The sequence below is a fragment of the Otolemur garnettii genome, unplaced genomic scaffold (genome assembly GCF_000181295.1).
Source record: "Otolemur garnettii isolate 467f Iridium unplaced genomic scaffold, OtoGar3 scaffold00037, whole genome shotgun sequence".
NCBI classification, from domain to species: domain Eukaryota; kingdom Metazoa; phylum Chordata; class Mammalia; order Primates; family Galagidae; genus Otolemur; species Otolemur garnettii.
Genome location: NW_003852432.1, coordinates 2,004,556 through 2,021,985, shown reverse-complemented (window position 1 = coordinate 2,021,985; position 17,430 = coordinate 2,004,556). Strand labels below are relative to the sequence as shown.

The 17,430-nt window shown below is 44.4% G+C and overlaps 1 protein-coding gene across 2 annotated transcripts in view; it reads right to left on the bottom strand.

Annotated features, from left to right (window-relative positions):
* The window catches only part of GRM8 (glutamate metabotropic receptor 8), a 771,592-nt gene extending 755,739 nt beyond the window's left edge, over positions 1–15,853 (bottom strand). The window contains exons 1-2 of one of the 2 annotated variants that reach the window (XM_003789771.1): positions 15,602–15,853; positions 6,084–6,907 (exon numbers count right to left, since the gene is read on the bottom strand). In XM_003789771.1, coding sequence (XP_003789819.1) covers positions 6,084–6,593 — 510 coding nt within the window. In that variant the 5' untranslated portion in view covers positions 6,594–6,907; positions 15,602–15,853. Of the gene's footprint in view, positions 1–6,083; positions 6,908–15,601 lie in introns of those variants that run through there. The other variant, XM_012805131.1, reaches the window with a different exon arrangement.
* Between the last annotated feature and the right edge of the window lie 1,577 nt (positions 15,854–17,430).

Below are 17,430 nucleotides of genomic sequence, written 5' to 3'. Positions count from 1 at the left end.
TCATATTGGTATTGAGTACCTTGGATACTTGCTTTTCCATTCTTGTGATACTTTACTAAGAAGAATGTGTTTCACCTCCATCCAGGATAACACAAAAGATGTAAAGTCTGCATTTTTGATTGAGTCTCTGACTGTGAGTTTAAGTGTCACTCACCACAGGCAGTGCCCATTCTCCCCCAATACCACCACTTTGAGTCACTGTAAGAAAGAATACCCATCATTTCTCATCTAAGGAGAGTGGGCTCTTTTCAAAGTTAAAGTTCGCTACAGTACTAAAGGATTAACTGAAGAAGTCTGTCTTTCAATTTTCATTATCTATTTACCATCAAATAAGATTTAACCTGAAATGTTACTTCCTGCTGAGTTTATCAGTTATACTCATTTATCTGTCTATGCGACTAGACGAGCCTGGATATGGCAGATTTGCCTTTTCATAGTTTTACAGTTAATAAAGCCCATTGTATGTAATAAATAACTCACAAAGTGTGCAGCCTTATGGAAGTGGTTACAACAATTAGTGGAGTCTCCTGGAAGAAAATTTATCTTGATAAACACAGCAGGGTAGGCAAAGACTTCCAGGGAAACGGGATGCTTCTCTGTACTTCACTGACTTCGTATAAAGATCAATTTTAGCCATTTATAACCAGCATACTTCCACATGGGAAGAAATTATCTAGCCCACCCACAAATGGATTTCTATTTAAAAGTCTTATTTGATTGCTTTGGGAAGGATACACTACAGACCATCTAACCTCTATCCTTCAAGAGTGGAAAATTAACAATCCAGGCAAAGTTTAACTAGGAAAACAAAAGAGAGGAATTATATCTGACACTGTCCTCTTATAACCCAATTCATCTTTGTGGACATTAATGTGAGTTACCTCCAGCATCAATGTACTATTTTTAACATAGAATGTTCAATCTTTTCTCAAAGTAAGACATGTTATTAGTGTTTGAAGAAACACATCTTTTCTAATTTAAAGGAAAAGAGTGGAAATATTCTAGAAAGGGGGGGAGGGAAATTGACCTCTCTATAAAACACAAAGTTAATTTATGTGCTTCCCAGTCAACATTTCTAAAAGACCCCCTCCTTCCTTTATAATTCTTTTCAAGCTACACAAGGTCTACCTGAAAGCTGGGCCTCTCTTTACACTGGGCTCTGCAATATAGGAGGCCCTGAGGTGTCCTTCATACCTTTGGATAGGATGGACTTTCTGGGATTGCTGTTCTGCAGTTACCTTGCCTTATCCTAATTGATACTACTATTATTTAAAGCCATTAACATACTACATGGGTCAAATAATTACCCAGGTGATCGCTCTGCCCCATGTCAGCAGACACATGACAAGTATATGAGTGTGTGTGTATTAAGACATGGTAGTGCTTCTAGAAATTTCACATTATTAAAACCTAGTTCTGTGGCTCTCAAACTTGGTTCCACTTCCAACACACCTGAGGGATATGAACCATTCCTCTTAGCAAAAACAATTTCCAGAGATGGTTTTGGGAGGCACACACTCAGTCACTGGGTCCTGCCTTTTGAAAAGACTCTGGGTTGTTTTGATAATCCAACACACACTCCTTTGGACGTGAGGCAAGAGCAGCACAAACCCCACCCCATATCAGGATTGAGCACCACCAGTCTAGCAATCCATTCAGGACCCTAGGCCGAGGCCACACAGCTTCTTCTGCTCCCCAGCTGTGTCCAGCTCCAGCCCCTTGTCCAGCTCTTCCCTGAAGTTAAAGGGGCCAATGTTTTCCCTGGATTCTGAGCTTTGATAAGAAGAAAAATAAAGATAGGACATCACTTTCCAGTAGTTCAGATGAGCAGGGCCTCTTGCACTCCAGGTAGTCAAGGCGGCCATCCAGGAGATGCAGTCTCTGCATTTCAGAGACTAAAAAACCTCCCCCACTGACGCTGTGATCCCCTTTTAAAGACAAATCATTACACTCACCATCAGTGATCCTATGGGAAATAAAATTCTCCTCTGACTTAAACACAGTCATACTCAGATACAGACAACAGATAATACATAGAGCCTTTGTATTAGGTTTTGACTGGGGGAACACTGCGGAATACAAGGATAGGAGAGGCTGCCCTGCCTCAGGAGGCATGAGCTGGGAGAAAGCAGTAGTTGGGGATGCCTGGAGGACTTTGTCTTCTTCACAGTTTAGTTCAGGGAGAGCCCACAGGCAAAGACTTTCCCATAGTTTTCTAAAAGAGGAGAACTGATAGATTTGGAGATTACTTCCAATTTTGTCCCAAATATTTTTTGTAAAGTTTTAAACAGGTCCCAGACACATTCTTAAAACCCCAATTCATGTTTATTGCTGAGCAGAGAAATAAGTAAATTCATGAATTAAGACCTGGTTTGGGCTCGGCGCCTGTGGCTCAAGTGGCTAAGGCGCCAGCCACATACACCTAAGGTGGCGGGTTTGAATCCAGCCCAGGCCACCAAACAACAATGACGGCTGCAACCAAAAAATAGCCGGGCGTTGTGGCGGGCACCTGTGGTCCCAGCTACTTGGGAGGCAGAGGCAGGAGACTCGCTTGAGCCCAGGAGTTGGAGGTTGCTGTGAGCTGTGATGCCACGGCCCTCTACCCTGGGGGACAGCTTGAGGCTCTGTCTCAAAAAAAAAAAAAAGACCTGGTTTGTATCCATTACAAACAAGGTTAATTGTTTGCATGTTTTCTTTTTTTTTTTTTTTTTCACTTCTAGGCTACAGTGTGGGGTTTTCACATGCAATCCGAAATACTTCCATCAAACTGGTCAACACAGCCTTCATGTCATTTTCTCAGTTATTGTTTTAAAACATTCACATTCTACTCTTATAAAGATTCACTTGTACCCCTGTAAGATAAACCTCAGAAGTGATCCCTCCAATCCTCCTCCCTCCACTCATTCCCCCCTCCTTTCTCCCTCCTCCCTCCCCATATTCTTAGGCTATTTGGTTATAGTTTTCATATAAAAGGTATAAATTAGTTTCATAGTAGGGGTGTGTACATTGGATACTTTTTCCTCCATTCTTGTGCATGTTTTCATACAACTCTATTAATCCAGGAAAAAGTAGCAGTACATCAATGTCTGTATATCTTTTTAGATTCTATAGGTCTTACGCTGTCCTGCAGGGGCCTAAACTCTACAAAACTGTCCTAAAATTTACTTTTACTCCAGTCATAGCATTTGACTTGAGAAAACTATCATTACTCATAATGGACTATATGCCAATTCCCAGGGCACTAACTACTTACCATTCCCTTGATAGCTATTCTAATATTTCACATCAGTTCCAGCATATGTGTATAAACAGAAATCATCCATACACAAACTGGACAATTTCCTGTCCCAAGAGTGACCATTATTATTTCATAATTAATGTCACCATGGAGTGCTAGCTGAAGGTCACATATAAATCAGTAAAGGAAATTAAAGTAGCACAACAATGATGAGTTATTACTCTCTCATTCACACTCAAACCATTTCAGATCAGCCAGAAGCTGGGCTGAGCACCTATACCTCCTTACTGACTGACTTTTGAACAATTTTTCAAGTCCAGTAATTTGAATAATAAATGGATTTGCTTTTGCATATTAAATGCTCACTCTGGGCCAGCGCACTGATCACATTAGTTATGGCATCAACTATAACTATCGCCCCCACCTGGCTAAAAGTGACCTACTCCCTGTACTTCAGTCAAGGATAGCCCCTGCAGGTGTTGGCCTGGGGCATTGGACTCTGCCCAAAGAGTCAATAATAATTCTTCATCCCATCAGATATAGCCCCTCCAAAATTAGCCAAGAAAGTAGAGAATTGGACAGCCAATAAGGGAAGAGCAGAGCAGAGCAAAGACAGATCCAGCCTGCTTAAAACAAAACTGTATTAACCAGTGTGATGTAAACGCTCCTAATTCTATATGAAATAAACACATTGAACCCCATAAATGCATTAATGTATACATGATCTATGTGTTTATGATTTAATAAAAAAAATCTCCTCTTGCAGTCAGGTGGTCTGAGGTGTCCTTCAGCAAACCAAAGGACATGGCCATATGTAGATAGAAGACTCCATCTACATTTTCTTATTAAATATACCCCAAAACCTAAAATGGTCTTATCATCACTGTCATTTTACAAATAAGCTGATTCTGTGTCAAAAACTAATGTAAACAAGCTTCAAAAAACTTCAAATAAGCACCTTATCTCCTCTGCCCCCCTCCTCAAATCCTTGCCCACTTTGAGCTAGGCACCAGGCTCTGGGAACAGGCCAGGACTCACAGGAGTTAATGGGATGGATGAACACCAGAACTGGTGTTCAGGGAAGGGAAACAACAGGGAGAAGAACCTCACAGAGGTTTTCCTCTCCTCCAGAAGTGGGTGTATTTGAGCCACAGCCACTGAGTCAAGAACAGAAGAGATGCCTTGGAGCGGGTAAGGAACAGATCAAATATGAGAGGGGAGCTGGGAAAGTTTCTGTGCTGGACACCACTCCTGGGCAGCAAATGCCATGCGGCTCAGAGCTGGGACTGCTAGAGTAGTCCTAGGTCCCAGGATGTAGGAGGAAACCTGAAGAATCCTGGCTCTGCATCTTGCTGCTAGGCAAGGAGTCAGCTAACCCAAGAGAAATTATTAACAACTACCTAATTTCCCTTGAAGGTTTCCAGAGATGGCGAATTAGAGCAACTTTGGCTGCCTATTTTAATTCTGTGTCCTTCTTATTGCCAAGGGGCTCTTCCTAATGTCCTGCTCCAATGTCTCCAGCACTCCCTGAAGGCTGTTTGTGCCTCTTCAGTACTCCTTAGATACACAGAGCTTCTGCTCAGCATCCTCTTCATTTGAGAAAATTTCATCAATCTGAAAATAGCCATTAAGCTGCCTCTTAGCATTTTCTCTTCTAAACTAAGGCAATTCATACAGAGGCTGCACTGCCGTTCGAGGGGAGGTTAATGAACAGATTGCAGCACAAGTAGGCCAGACCAGGTACCTTCCAAACCAAAAATCCTTTGATTCAATTCCTTTCATCTTTTGTGTGACGTTTTCCATCACTTTGTTCATTTTTTCACAATATCCAACATCTATCAGACTTCCCCACAGTTTTTAATATTTTCAAATCTAATATGCATAGGAATAATTTGTCACAATGTAAAACAAAGGTTCATAACTCAGGTTAAGTTGGAAAAGTTATGTCCCACTGAGTAAGAAATCAGAGTGAAAAGTAATTCCAATCAAATAAATTACGTCTATTATAAAAGACTACACAATGGTTATTAATAAATAAAATGAGAAAGTTAATGAAAATAGTGAGTTAAGGTACTTTATTTTCACAGAAATTTATGCTTTTCAAAGTGTTTTTGCCTATATGATTTCATTTTGCCAATTTTATCCAATCTATAAGTGCAATGTATAGGCAACAGATCATTAAACCTAAACCAAAAATGTCATCATTTATCCTGCTAGAGTTGAACTTTTAACTTGATAAGAATTACACATAATTATTCCAACTCTGTATCAGAGCAGTCTGAATTAATGAGGTTCTCCTCTATTGTTGTTAGAATAAGCCTGACAACTTATGGCCAGCTTACCTCCCAGAGTGTCACTCCCATCTACACATTAGCAATAAAGACTGTTTCTTCACTAAGAAACTTTTGTCATAACACAGCATCCCACCTTAAAGAAGTTTCATCAAGAAAAGTATCTTATAGTTCAGATACTTATAGAAATGTTCTGCATGATAAATGTGCTAAGAGTTCATTATTCTCTTTTGAAATTCTTGCTTTGATTTAAAATAAACCTAATAAGGAGATTATCCCAAGATGACAAAGACCTAGTATGTCACAGAAATTATTACCTTCCTCTTAGGGGGGGGAGGGAAGCAGTCAAAATTAATCCAATTGATCGTAAATAGTGGAACTATACCAACTCATACAGAATTGCAGACACAGAATGCCCTATTTGAAGAGCCTCATGACAATGAGAGGGTCTCTGAGCACCTTCCCCATCTTCATTTTCTTCTTAAATGTGCACCTGGAGTCACAACAATTCACTATCCTTTCACAGTGGTCAGAAAGACAATGCCTTCACCTACCTTAAAAAGTCTTAAAATGTTAGCAACCATGATGGACACGGAGCTTGCTGCAGCACCTATGACGCCAGAAATCTTGTCAGGCTTGGTGAAAATGGGTGGGTCTCCATTAGCACACTTCACATCAGAAGCATCTTTCTCTATTAATGCCTGCACAAATGTGAGAGACTGCTCCAAAGCATATGTGTCCCTGGAGCATGTGTCGAGGATCCGGACACCCAAGGTGATGTTGGAAAGGAGATCAGGGTCCTTATTAATTTGGTCAATTGCATAAAGCATGGCCTCAAGTCTATGGATCCCCTTTTCCTTCTTCAACTCCCCACAAGGCACTCCTCTCTCACCCTTTGCATGGACAGGGAAGAGACCTCCCAAAATTATGTCTCCATCCACCCGTATGGAATGGGCATACTCCTGGCTGTGAGTTCTTTGCATCATTGTGAGGATCCAGTAGAACTTGGCAGTCAAGAGGAAGAAACAAGGGCAAGAGGCTGATCTCTTTCCCTCGCATACCATTTTTTCCACAAGTGGTGTTGCAACCCAAGACTGGAAGTTTATTCTTGCCACAGAAGAAGGGGGACCACCTGAGGCTGCACCTTCTGGAGGCTACCATCAGGGCCCATGAAGAAAAGGCTCTGCGGGCATTAGCAAGTTTTCTTGATTTGAACGTCACAGTGAATCTCCATCAGACCCCTAAGGTTCAATTTTATTTCCTTATAAAGTCCACTTGCCTGGAATGGTGCAAAAGTTAGAATGACTTCTGAGGTTCCAATGTTGAGATGAGGTCAACAATTCATGTCCTTGTAGTCAGCCTTGTAGCAGAATTATTCCTGAGGGACAGGAGGAGGGGGAAAAAGGGAGTTCAGTTCAGCAGGTCTGCATTTTCAAGCCCTGTTTACAGCAATCTCTTTAAAAAATTTTTTTTTCTCCTATTCAGTAAGAAAGTAATTCCTTTTGTCCCCCAGTGATTCTGAACACCTGGCTGCACTGCCTCTAAACAGGGAGATTGATGACACTTTTGGAGCAAGGGAAACAGGAAAGTATCAAAAACTAGGTTGATTCTCCCAAGCCAGAAACTATTTTTATTTATCATTTTATTTCAATAAATCCTATTGCCATGAAGGTAAAAATCCTGTGATTGATGGCATCATGACTTTTCAAATCTGTTTTTATTTTCTACAGCTATCTGAATTATACCATTTAAATGTTATCAACAAAATCATAATGAAAGGTTATTTTTTGTGATGTAGTCAACAAGCCAGTCATCTGTTAATGATATTTTTTGTTGCCTCAGATTTCCCAAGGGGGGAAATGTGATTATTCAATTATAGTAAGAAAGATAGAAAGAAATCCATCCAAAGAGCTAAAAAAAAAGCATAAGTTTTATGGCTTACAAAAATTAACATAAAATGTCAGCTATTTCATATATTTTTCTCTAGTAACAAAACAAAGACTTGAAATTAAACATGTAGGGAAGGTTATGTGTGAAGATATTCCTATCACCATAGTCAGGGTTTCCAATTAATTAGTCAGGGTGGAAGCAATGGGTATGCTTACAGTTCTGAAGTAAGCACGCCTTGATCCCAGAATCAGTAGAAGCAAATCAGAGCTGGCAATCAATTGAAGAGCTTCTTAATTTGTCTGACTCAGTGGGGAAAACAGCTATTTCATCAAGACTAGAAATAACCTGGAGTGAAAAAGTCTACAGGCAAATCTATAGAAAAGGTTTTTTCTGGGCCCTTCATCCTCAAAGAATTCCATAAGATTTTTTCAAAAGACTTTCAAAGACATTTAACTGAAAATGAAAACTAACTTAACACAGGGAATCCGACATTTGAAAAGCATATATAATTATGAGAACTGATTAATGCATCAATTTACTTTGGTAGGATGGTTAATCTAATGCTCATTTCTAATCTCTTTATATATGGGTTTGAAACCTGAAATTTGAACAATATCTGGTTATATTTTCCATCCACTTGTTAAACTTGCAGTTCATGTAACTTTCTTTCTGTCCCCTATTTCCCAAAAGAAAGGATGAGGACTCCTCAGGGGACAACTGAGCATATGCCCACACACCTTTAGAAAAAGCTGCCCTTTTTTCAATTTCAGATTAGAAAACGGAACTAATAGCCAACGCCCTATATTTCTGAGTGTCCAGCTGGAGGGCTGGCCAGCCAACAGCCTACAGAGACTTCTTTGCTGCTATGATAAGACTTCCCTCTTCCTGGTACATATTAAGCCATGGATTTCCTCTGTGCTGCTCCCAAATACTTAGTCTTTTTCTGATTTTTCTCACTTCTCAACTGCTGGTAACTCACACTCAATTCTCCTGGCAGTTGCTTCTCCCTCAGAAAATCTGTGATTGAATAACAGCCTGACCTCAGGCATCCCACTAAAGGAAATACTTAGAAAGCCAACTGGACTTTCTGGATGAGACCATTGAAGTGATAGACTGTAAACTGCACTGATGGCCCATTAAGAATAGGATTGTATTTTACAATTTCACAAGGAAAACCTGTGGTAAAACTTCATTAATTCCAGTCATTAGTTGAAAACTTGAGAACAAGTCTACATGGTTGGGTTGACCCTTACTCTGACACAGCACAGAATGAATAGATAATAGGGTGAAGGAGAAATATGGAGGAGGGGGAACAAATGGGACCTGTTGTTCTTCTTTATTACACCAAGCCACCTCCAAAGTGCTTAAAATACTTAGGAGAATAAATGGTCTTCAATTATAGACAAATATACAAACAGTCCCTCTGATAATCACAAAGCATCCTTACTTATTCATGTGGCATTAACCTAGTTCCACTTGCTATAGAGTCCTGGAAGTAATAAAATCGAGTTGCCTTTAAAATTACTGGTGTTTGCAATAATGTTTAGTGTCTTGGATATCTCATAGCTCTGTCTGGAGCTGTAATTCAAGGAAAGACTGGGTGATGAATAGCAGTGAGGCAGGAATCAGTTTTGCTTAATGGATGAGTGCAGTGACATGGAAAATGAGAGACTCAGTTTTTGTTTTATTTCAGTTTCATTTATTGAACACTGAACAGTTCACTTGAATTTTTGCTTGAGTTTCCTCCTCTGCAACATAGAATTAATTGCATGTAACCTCTCTGAAGCTTGATTTTCTTGTCTATAAAGGGGTGACAGAAGCTGTCACACAGCATATGTGGAAAGCACAGTACCTGGTATAGGGTGAATGCTCAGCAGACAGGAGCTGTTGTTGTTGACCTAGTCTGTAATTCATTATCTACTAAGGCAGAGTGACTTTGTCTATATTTACCCAGTTGGGGAGATTTTTACTGAATTTTGTTTGTCACTTTGAAAATAAAATCAGAGCTACTTATAAAATATTTAAATATTGCAGCTATTCAAAATTTGAAACACTGTCATAAAAATCAAAGACTCCTGATGCCTAGAAAGTTTAGTTTCCCTTTTAAATTCTAAGGAAAATATATTTGAAAGTTTGTAAAAAACTACATCACAATTAGGTCACATTGTATAATCTTAAATTGCCTAATCTTTTTCTTATTTAATTCTTGTGCACTCTAATCCAAATTTATCCTAGTTTGAGTCAATGGGTTTTAAAGAAATTGTAATTTTTCTGTGCTATAGATTCAAATAGCTCTACTTTGTATTCAGTTTTTGATTTAAAATATAGCAGCTTTACTCTCAAACTGCCCTTCCTCCAGGGTGTGGTAGGAACCTTGCTATGCTGGTAGACTTTTGCATGGTGTGAGGTCCCTAATTCTGAAACTGACCTCCCAGGAAAGCAGACATCCTGGACTATGTCTGGGACCACAGGGAAGGGCCAACCAACCCTGCAGGGAAGTTTCCATGAATCTCAGAGCCCTAGCTACACTCCCTCCCAACCCATGCTGAGCACACCATTCATCAAACATCATATGCCCTTCCACTGGCAGTCCCACAGACCTGGCACTCCTCAGGAGCAGGCCCTCTGGCTGGAACTTGAGTCTGTGGTTCCCTAAGAGTGTACTAGCTGTTTCCTGAAAGGCCAATAGCAAGGACACCTTCTCATGGGCCAGATCCCAGAATTCTCCCTCTTTTTATTTTCTACCTATGTTCTCAGTACCAAAGACTTAAGTACCTAACATAGTATCTCCATGAATTTTCATGCAGTGACCATTAGCTCCTGTATAAATGAGAAAAGAAGATTCAGAGGGGTCAACCAAGCCCTCAGCTAGTGAATGGCAGCGCTGCCAAAGTCCTCAGGTCCCCAAAGTGTGTCCTGTGCTTGGAGAAAGTCCCAGTGGTGCAGGGAATTGCTCTGGCCACACATGGCAGGGGGCCTGCCCCTCCACAAAAATCTTTCAGAAATGCGTACATCTTCAATGATTAGCTCTCAAAGAACAATAATGTACTAATTCAGAAAGGACAATCTGGGGGCATTTTCAGGAGGGTGATTCCTGAGTCTCTCAAGGGGTTGAGAATACCTAATGCAGTTTTTCCAAACACATTTGCTTCAAATCAGGTTTTCGGGCGGGACTGATGCCGGTGGGAACACACCCACCCAAACTCGCAGGGTCCATCGAGGGCCTCCTGTCCTGTCTTCCTCTGGTGCTTAGCAAGTACAATTAAGATATGATATGGTTTAATCCTTGCTGAGGAATATCATTAGCCAAGAATGGTAATTTTTTTTCTCATAAAAAGACCAAAGCAGCACTCCTATGCTGCATTCTATTCAGCTCCTTAAAGAAAAGATTAAGCTGAAAATTGTCATCAATTCATAAAAATGCCCACACTTGCAACTCTTTATGGTTGTTTTTGAAAACGTATCCTATTTCTGTGTCATCTCCCTGCTGCCACATGTGTGTGTGCCTGTGGATTGTTGGTGAGGCAGAGTGGGAATGGGGCACAGTTCTCCCCTGGCAATGGAGGCCTGTAATTGGATCCTTGTGGAATAGTCACTGGCTGGTGACACTGAACACGTCCCTTCACCTCTGTGTGCTTCAATTTCCTCATCTGTGAAACAAGTGAGATAGACCATAAGATCTCTAAGGTATCTTCCAGTTTTTCATTCTGAGATTCTATTATTTAATAATAAGTGAATATGAAATATGCACAAACATCAGAGCAAGGTTTTACCAGCTGAACAGAGTAACTGATTTTGCTTGCAAGCTGAATAACTTTTTCCCATCACTGAGAGGTTGTGAGAGCTCTTCTACCCAAACAAGTCCCATATTAAGAAAATCTGATACAAGAGAAGCTGAACTTACTGAATAGACAAATATGAAAGTGATTATTTGCATTACAAAAGAATTCACCACAGGCTTCCTTTACATCGCTAAATCCCATGCATTTAAAAAACAATCCGACTTAGTAGAATTCAATTTGTGCCCTTATTTTCCCAATAACACAGCTACTACATAAAAAGACCATATTTAAAGTAATGAGGAGCCACTTTCATGGCATATAACAGAAAATGAGAGAAAAGAGGTGACACTAGCACTTCTTGAAAGCCTACAGTAACGTGCCTGGAGCCTCACACACATTATCTCATCTCCTTCTTAAAATACACCTATGAGATAGAAACACAGCCCCCATTTCGGATATGAGGAGCCTCAAAGCAGAAAGAATGTGTATGTATAAGACTGAGTCTAAAGTCTCAGGTCAGATTGAAATGCAGGACTCCTGTTAGCTTCTTCTTCTGGATGCAGGAGACCATGCTGGATATGCAGGAGACCATGCTGGATATGCAGCTAACCCTAATATAACAATGTAAACTGTGGGTGGGATGTTCTGGAGTCCTAGGGGACCCTGATTGTACTCTCACTCCCCCCATTCATGGCACTGGGCAAGTCACTTCACCTGGTCTCAGTTTTGTTGTTTCTAAAATGGGAAATGATTTCTACCTTCCTCCTAGATTGTGAAATCAAATTATTATAATGTATGTAAAAGTACTTTGTCAACTCCAAGTGCTGTAAGGACGTACAGGGATATTATTTGTTTAACAATCAGTCCTAAAACTAAAATATTTCACTGGAGTATTATTCTGGGAAAATCTGAGAAAACCATTTCCTATCGCCCTTAGGGCTGGTGAGATCCTAATAACAGTCATATGTCCAAGGAACCGACCCCAGAACGCCCATATTGAGAGCACAGAGTTTGAAGAAAAACTGGAAAGAAGATTGAGGAAAAGTCAATGTCTGACGTGGGGAACTGAAGGTCATGGACACTTGGAGCCCCCACAGGGCTTTCCTGAAGGAAGTGGTGACAAGATATTCTCCTGCAGTGAAAAGAGGACAATAGGAAAGCTTCCTAAATTATAGGCAGAATATAATATTTCTGCCATTGGTCATTACCACTGGGGAAGTCAGCCCATATTTCTAGCTTTAGGCACAACTCTACCAGGAAAAGCAGGAAACTGACAACACGTGCACTCAACAGACTCCATGTACTCCACTTGGACCTTTCCTAGATCTTCCTACTTCTGCTCAACTGCCTCCCTGCCCTCCCTGTCCTCCTCTCCTCAGGGCTGGTCTCTTCTCTCCCTCAAAGCTGAGATGGATGTTTCCTACCAGATCTCAGCCCCAAGATCTTATTCTCTCACTACTTTGGCCCTCCCTACGGAATAAGTGGATTCATTAGCAGGTATCAAAACTTGAAGACATTTTACTGTCATTCCCCAACTGGAACATCTGCATTTCCAAGATGATTCCTAGGACAGCCATAATTTCTTTACCAAAGAAATACCACCATTATACTAATAGTAGTTAAGGCTGGTGATGCAACAAGCCAGAGAGGCTATAGTCAGAAGTCTCTCAGCAGTGACCCTCAGATCACTGCAATGCCCACCACTTGTAAAGCATATCCTGGAAGGAGACACATTATGCCTCAGGTCCTTCCCAGTGAGTGAGTGAGTTCATCACAAGCAGTCAAAGCACCAAATAGAAATGAAAATCAAAGAAAATCAATCCTCTCTGAGGGAGGAAAGGAAGAGGAGGAGGAACAAAGGAAGGAAGGAAGAGAAGGAGGGAAGGAAGAAAAAAGTGGAAGGAAAGAAAAAAGAAAGCCCAAACCTAAATTCCAACTCCTACCAGAGAGTAAACCCCCTTTTGGAATGAAAGCAATATAATCCAGGTGGCTCCCGGCTCACAGTTTCTCTTGGAACAATGAACTGACTGTCCTTGCTAAGCAGACCACATGTGTGAGTCTGGTGACACCCAAACAGGGTGTAACAAGAAACTAGCAAGTTTCTGGAACCTTTGTAAGTCAGCCAACTCCGAAGGAGATGTGGCCAGGTCTTTGCTGTGGGTCCAATGAGAGATAAATTAGTGCAGCACCTTCCTCTAAGATGCTGGGACAGAGCAACTCTCCTCCCTGGACTAAATAAAGCAGAGCCCTCTTAATGTTGGGCATTCTAACTACCTGAGGAAGATGACAGGAAAGAAATTTGGAAGGAAAAATATCGCCATCATGAGCATGTATGTTGTGTCCTGCGCCTCATGCTCTGAAGACTGTGGAATATTCTTACACAAAGAGTGGCACACAATTGCCAATGTTAATATCAGCTGGGTTATTTGCTGCATAAATACCAATTAAACAAGCCCCACAGCAGCTCCAACCTGCCCAGCCAACTTTGAAAATAGCACATCTCTCCAGACCTCTTTCTCCAGCACTCATTGGAACTCAGCCCTTTCTTTTCAATTTCTTTTGGATTCAGATGTTTTTAGAATTATCCAAGCAGCCATACATAACTTGTGGAGCGACCATAATAGGGCAAAACTAGCTAGCACAAACCAAGTAGAACAAATTGAACCTAAATAACAGTATAGAGCTGTGTTAGCATTTTTTCTTTATTCTGGGTAGATCATCTCCTACAGAGCCTCCCCTCATCTATTTCTTCTCACATCCCTTATTTAAAAGCAAAAATTATCTGTCTTTATCTTAGACATGGTACAACCTGTAGTTGACTCTAAAATGGGAAAACTAAATTTAAAAAAAAAATTGGTTCATTTTCCCTGATGGATAGATAAGGCTTTTCTTTTCAAAATTATCAAACCACATATTTTCAAGAAACATAGAATGAATTTCACACTGCTGATTCTGTCTCCCATAGAGATCTTTCACGATATTACTCACGAGCAAGTGACCAACGTAAACTAAAGTGGTTTCTGCAGCCCTTTGCAATTATTGACAAACAATTTCATAAAGGAAAATGGAAATTACAGGCAAGTGCAGTAAGCTGTTTATCCAAGATCTACCTGCTGGTGGCTCTTATTCTATTTTTCTTTCAAGCAAAATACAAGCTATCATTGGAACGCGTATCTCCCGTTCACAATTTTTCTTGTAAGTATTCCCACCACCGACCCGGTTTTCTAGTTCAGTTAGCTGGCAGGATTTGTATTCAATAGCGGTAGTGATGGAGACCCTTAGTGTATTCTTGGGTGTTTGCAAGACTCCCACACCATCAGGTCTGTGGGAAAGGATCACCCCAAATGGCAAATAGGCATTCCATCCTGGGGCGGGACTTTCTTGGAGAACTGAGGGGTTTGCGGCTTCCGCAACCGACTAATAGGTCTGTTTTCACCCCTTCCACCTGGAGTGCGCCGTCACCCTCTGACCCCAGGCTTCACTATTTGAACCAAGGGGAAATCAATCCTTCAGGGAAGCGTGGGGGTGCCGTTTTGCGCATTTGGGTGATTCGCATGCCTCTCCGCATTTCATTTGCACGAAGGGAGCCTGTCAGACAAACGGGATTGTTTTGTTGATTTTTTTGGAGGTGGGGGTTGATATATTATCACCAACTGTAAGAACCTCAAGGGGTCTTCCAGCTCTTTGGCTGAATAGATGGGCTTGCGCGCGGTGTGGCTGAGAGGTCCCTAACTCTGTCTCTGTTTCTGTCTCTATCTCATCTCTACCTCAGACAGCAGCCACTCACCCCGCCCTGGGTTCCCTTTTCCCCCACCGCATCCTCTTTTTTTGCTCAGTTCTTTGGGCACAGCCCAGGGCCAGGGGGGCAGTACCTGGTTCCTCAAGCCTTTCCCGCGCCGCCAGGGCATTCCGGCGCCGCCCGGGTGCCCTGGCGCGCCGGGGATCCAGCCCCTGCGCGCGGCCAGGCCAGGAGCGCCTCAGCCCCCGCCGCACCTGCCGGCCAGAGAGCCCACGCCCGAAAACCGGGCCCCGCCGGCCGCGGGAGCTGCCGAAGGGCTGTCGGGGAGCATCTGCCTTTGCTTTTTAAACAAAATCACCGAGACCTTTCCTCCTCGCCTCAACCCCAACAAGACTGGGAACTCCAGCGTTTTGCCCGAGAGCCACAAAAGGTGGGGGAAGCACGGAAACCCCAACCTCAGAGGGCTAACTCGGAGCAACACCAACTCAGGGCACTAGGTGCACTGTGCCGCGATACGGGTATCCCCCGCGACCCCATCTTCCCTAGATCGGGGTTAGACATCCATCCAGCCCCCGCTCGGGCGGGCGGCGGTTACCCCAACTCTTCCCGGAAGCCGCTAACTTCGGAAATCTCTCCCGTTAGATTCGCACAACCATAGTACCTCGTCATCTTGGCGGGGCAAGTCCGGATTCCGCCGGGGCAGGTCCAGGAGGTCACCCGGGGCAAGCAAGCCGAGGCAGAGCTCTTTAAAATCCTGCCGCCGCCCGCCCCATCCGCGCATCCTAGGCGCGCCTGCCCCCTTCCCGTCACCCTTCGGTCTCCCATTCATTCGCCGGCTAAACTTTTGGGGGATCACATCTCCAAGCCCTGGGAGTTCCGAGCGAAGCTTCCCTCTTTTCTGACCCTCTTCACTGGAATGTAATCATGGGCAGACAAGAGGGGTGGCTGCCTTGTTCTTTGCAACGTAAAATCAACAGACACCCAATCAAGCTCCGATGCCCGGCCAGCCCCTCGCCCCCTGGCGCCCACTCTCCCTCTCCCCGGTTCTCGTCACCTCCGCCTGCCAGTTCTCTCGCAGACTCCGGGTGTGCAAGGCCATCTACTTATGCCCAGGAAAAGCACATCTCTAAAGTGATCTCAGAACGAACGGTGCACCTGGCTGTCCACTGAACGGTTTTAGGGAAGAAAGCGGAAAGAGGAATACAATTAGGGCGAAATCTCCTTTTTGAGCAAGTACGGCGTTTGGAGGGAGTTTGGGGGCTGGGGGCTTTTTGTCCTGTGGTTCCACACTCGCTTTCCTCTTCTCCTTCTGCGGCGCGGCACCGAGTCTTACCCTGCTCCCCGCAGAGGGCGCGGCGAGAAAGCCCGCGGGGACCCCGCAGCTCCATGTCAGCGCCGCCGCCGCCGCCGCCGCCGCCGTCGCGTGAGGCGAGCGCCGCGGCCGCACTTGTGGCTGGTCTGGAGGCTGAGGGGGCTGAGCTGGCCGATCCGGCGCCAAGTCTCTTCCATGTGAATAACAAATACTCCCACCGGCGGCCCGGATTGGTCTGCGCCCGGCGCCTCCCGTTCCTCCGCCCGCGGCCATTCACCCCGCGCTGCGCGGGGAGCCGCGGCCGGGATCGCGCCCGGGATCGCCAATCGCTTCGCGCCAACCAGCCACCTCGGGAAGCGGGAGGAGGAACCCCGGGGGGCGGGAGGCCCGGGATTCGGCGTCACCGAGCTGCCCCGGCGCGGGCAGAGAGAGGGACACTCGGCTGACGGAGCCCCCTCAGCGCTTCAGCCCGAAGCGACGAGGAGACCAGAAATATCAATAGTTGTGATTTTTAGAAATCGTCCCCACCCGCCCCGCCCCAACAGAGCCAACGACCGAGGGGAGAAGGGTGGGAAGGGAGGGCGAAGCGAGAGCGGGCAGGAGTGGGGTGCGGCTGTGTAGGAGCCGAGTGGCTCCCACTGCCCGGCGCGCCCTGGCCACCGCAGCCAGCACCCGCGAGCCTGGGCCCTCCTCATCGACACAGCTCCGAGCAGAGTCGCCGAGAAGAAGACATGGTAGGGACAAGTGTCCCGCCACTCTCGGTCTCTTCGGGGATGCTCAAAGCAGAGCCCACAGGCCGTGCGGGTCCCCTGCAAAGTTTGCCTCACGCCGCGCGGCGGTTCCGCCATTTGTCCTGCCCCGGGGCGCAGGCCACCGCCTCCCCGGCTCCGCGCCGCCGAGGGTCTGGGGGGCCATTCTCTCCGGAGCCGCGCAGCTCAAGGTTGAACACATTACGGTCCCGCTGCGGGCACTGCGCAGCAGGGGGCGCGAGTGGTGGCAACTGTCACTGTCGTTTTAGTGAGAGGATTCAAGGAGCCGCAGACGCGGGCGGGAATCTCCTGAGAAGCTCCCTGGTCTCTGTGGGGGAACCTCGGGATTCCCTTCGCACTCAGCGGATGGAAACGCACACAGTCCGGCGCCCTCTCCGCTCGTGACCTCCCGGGTGCCTCCGACACCCG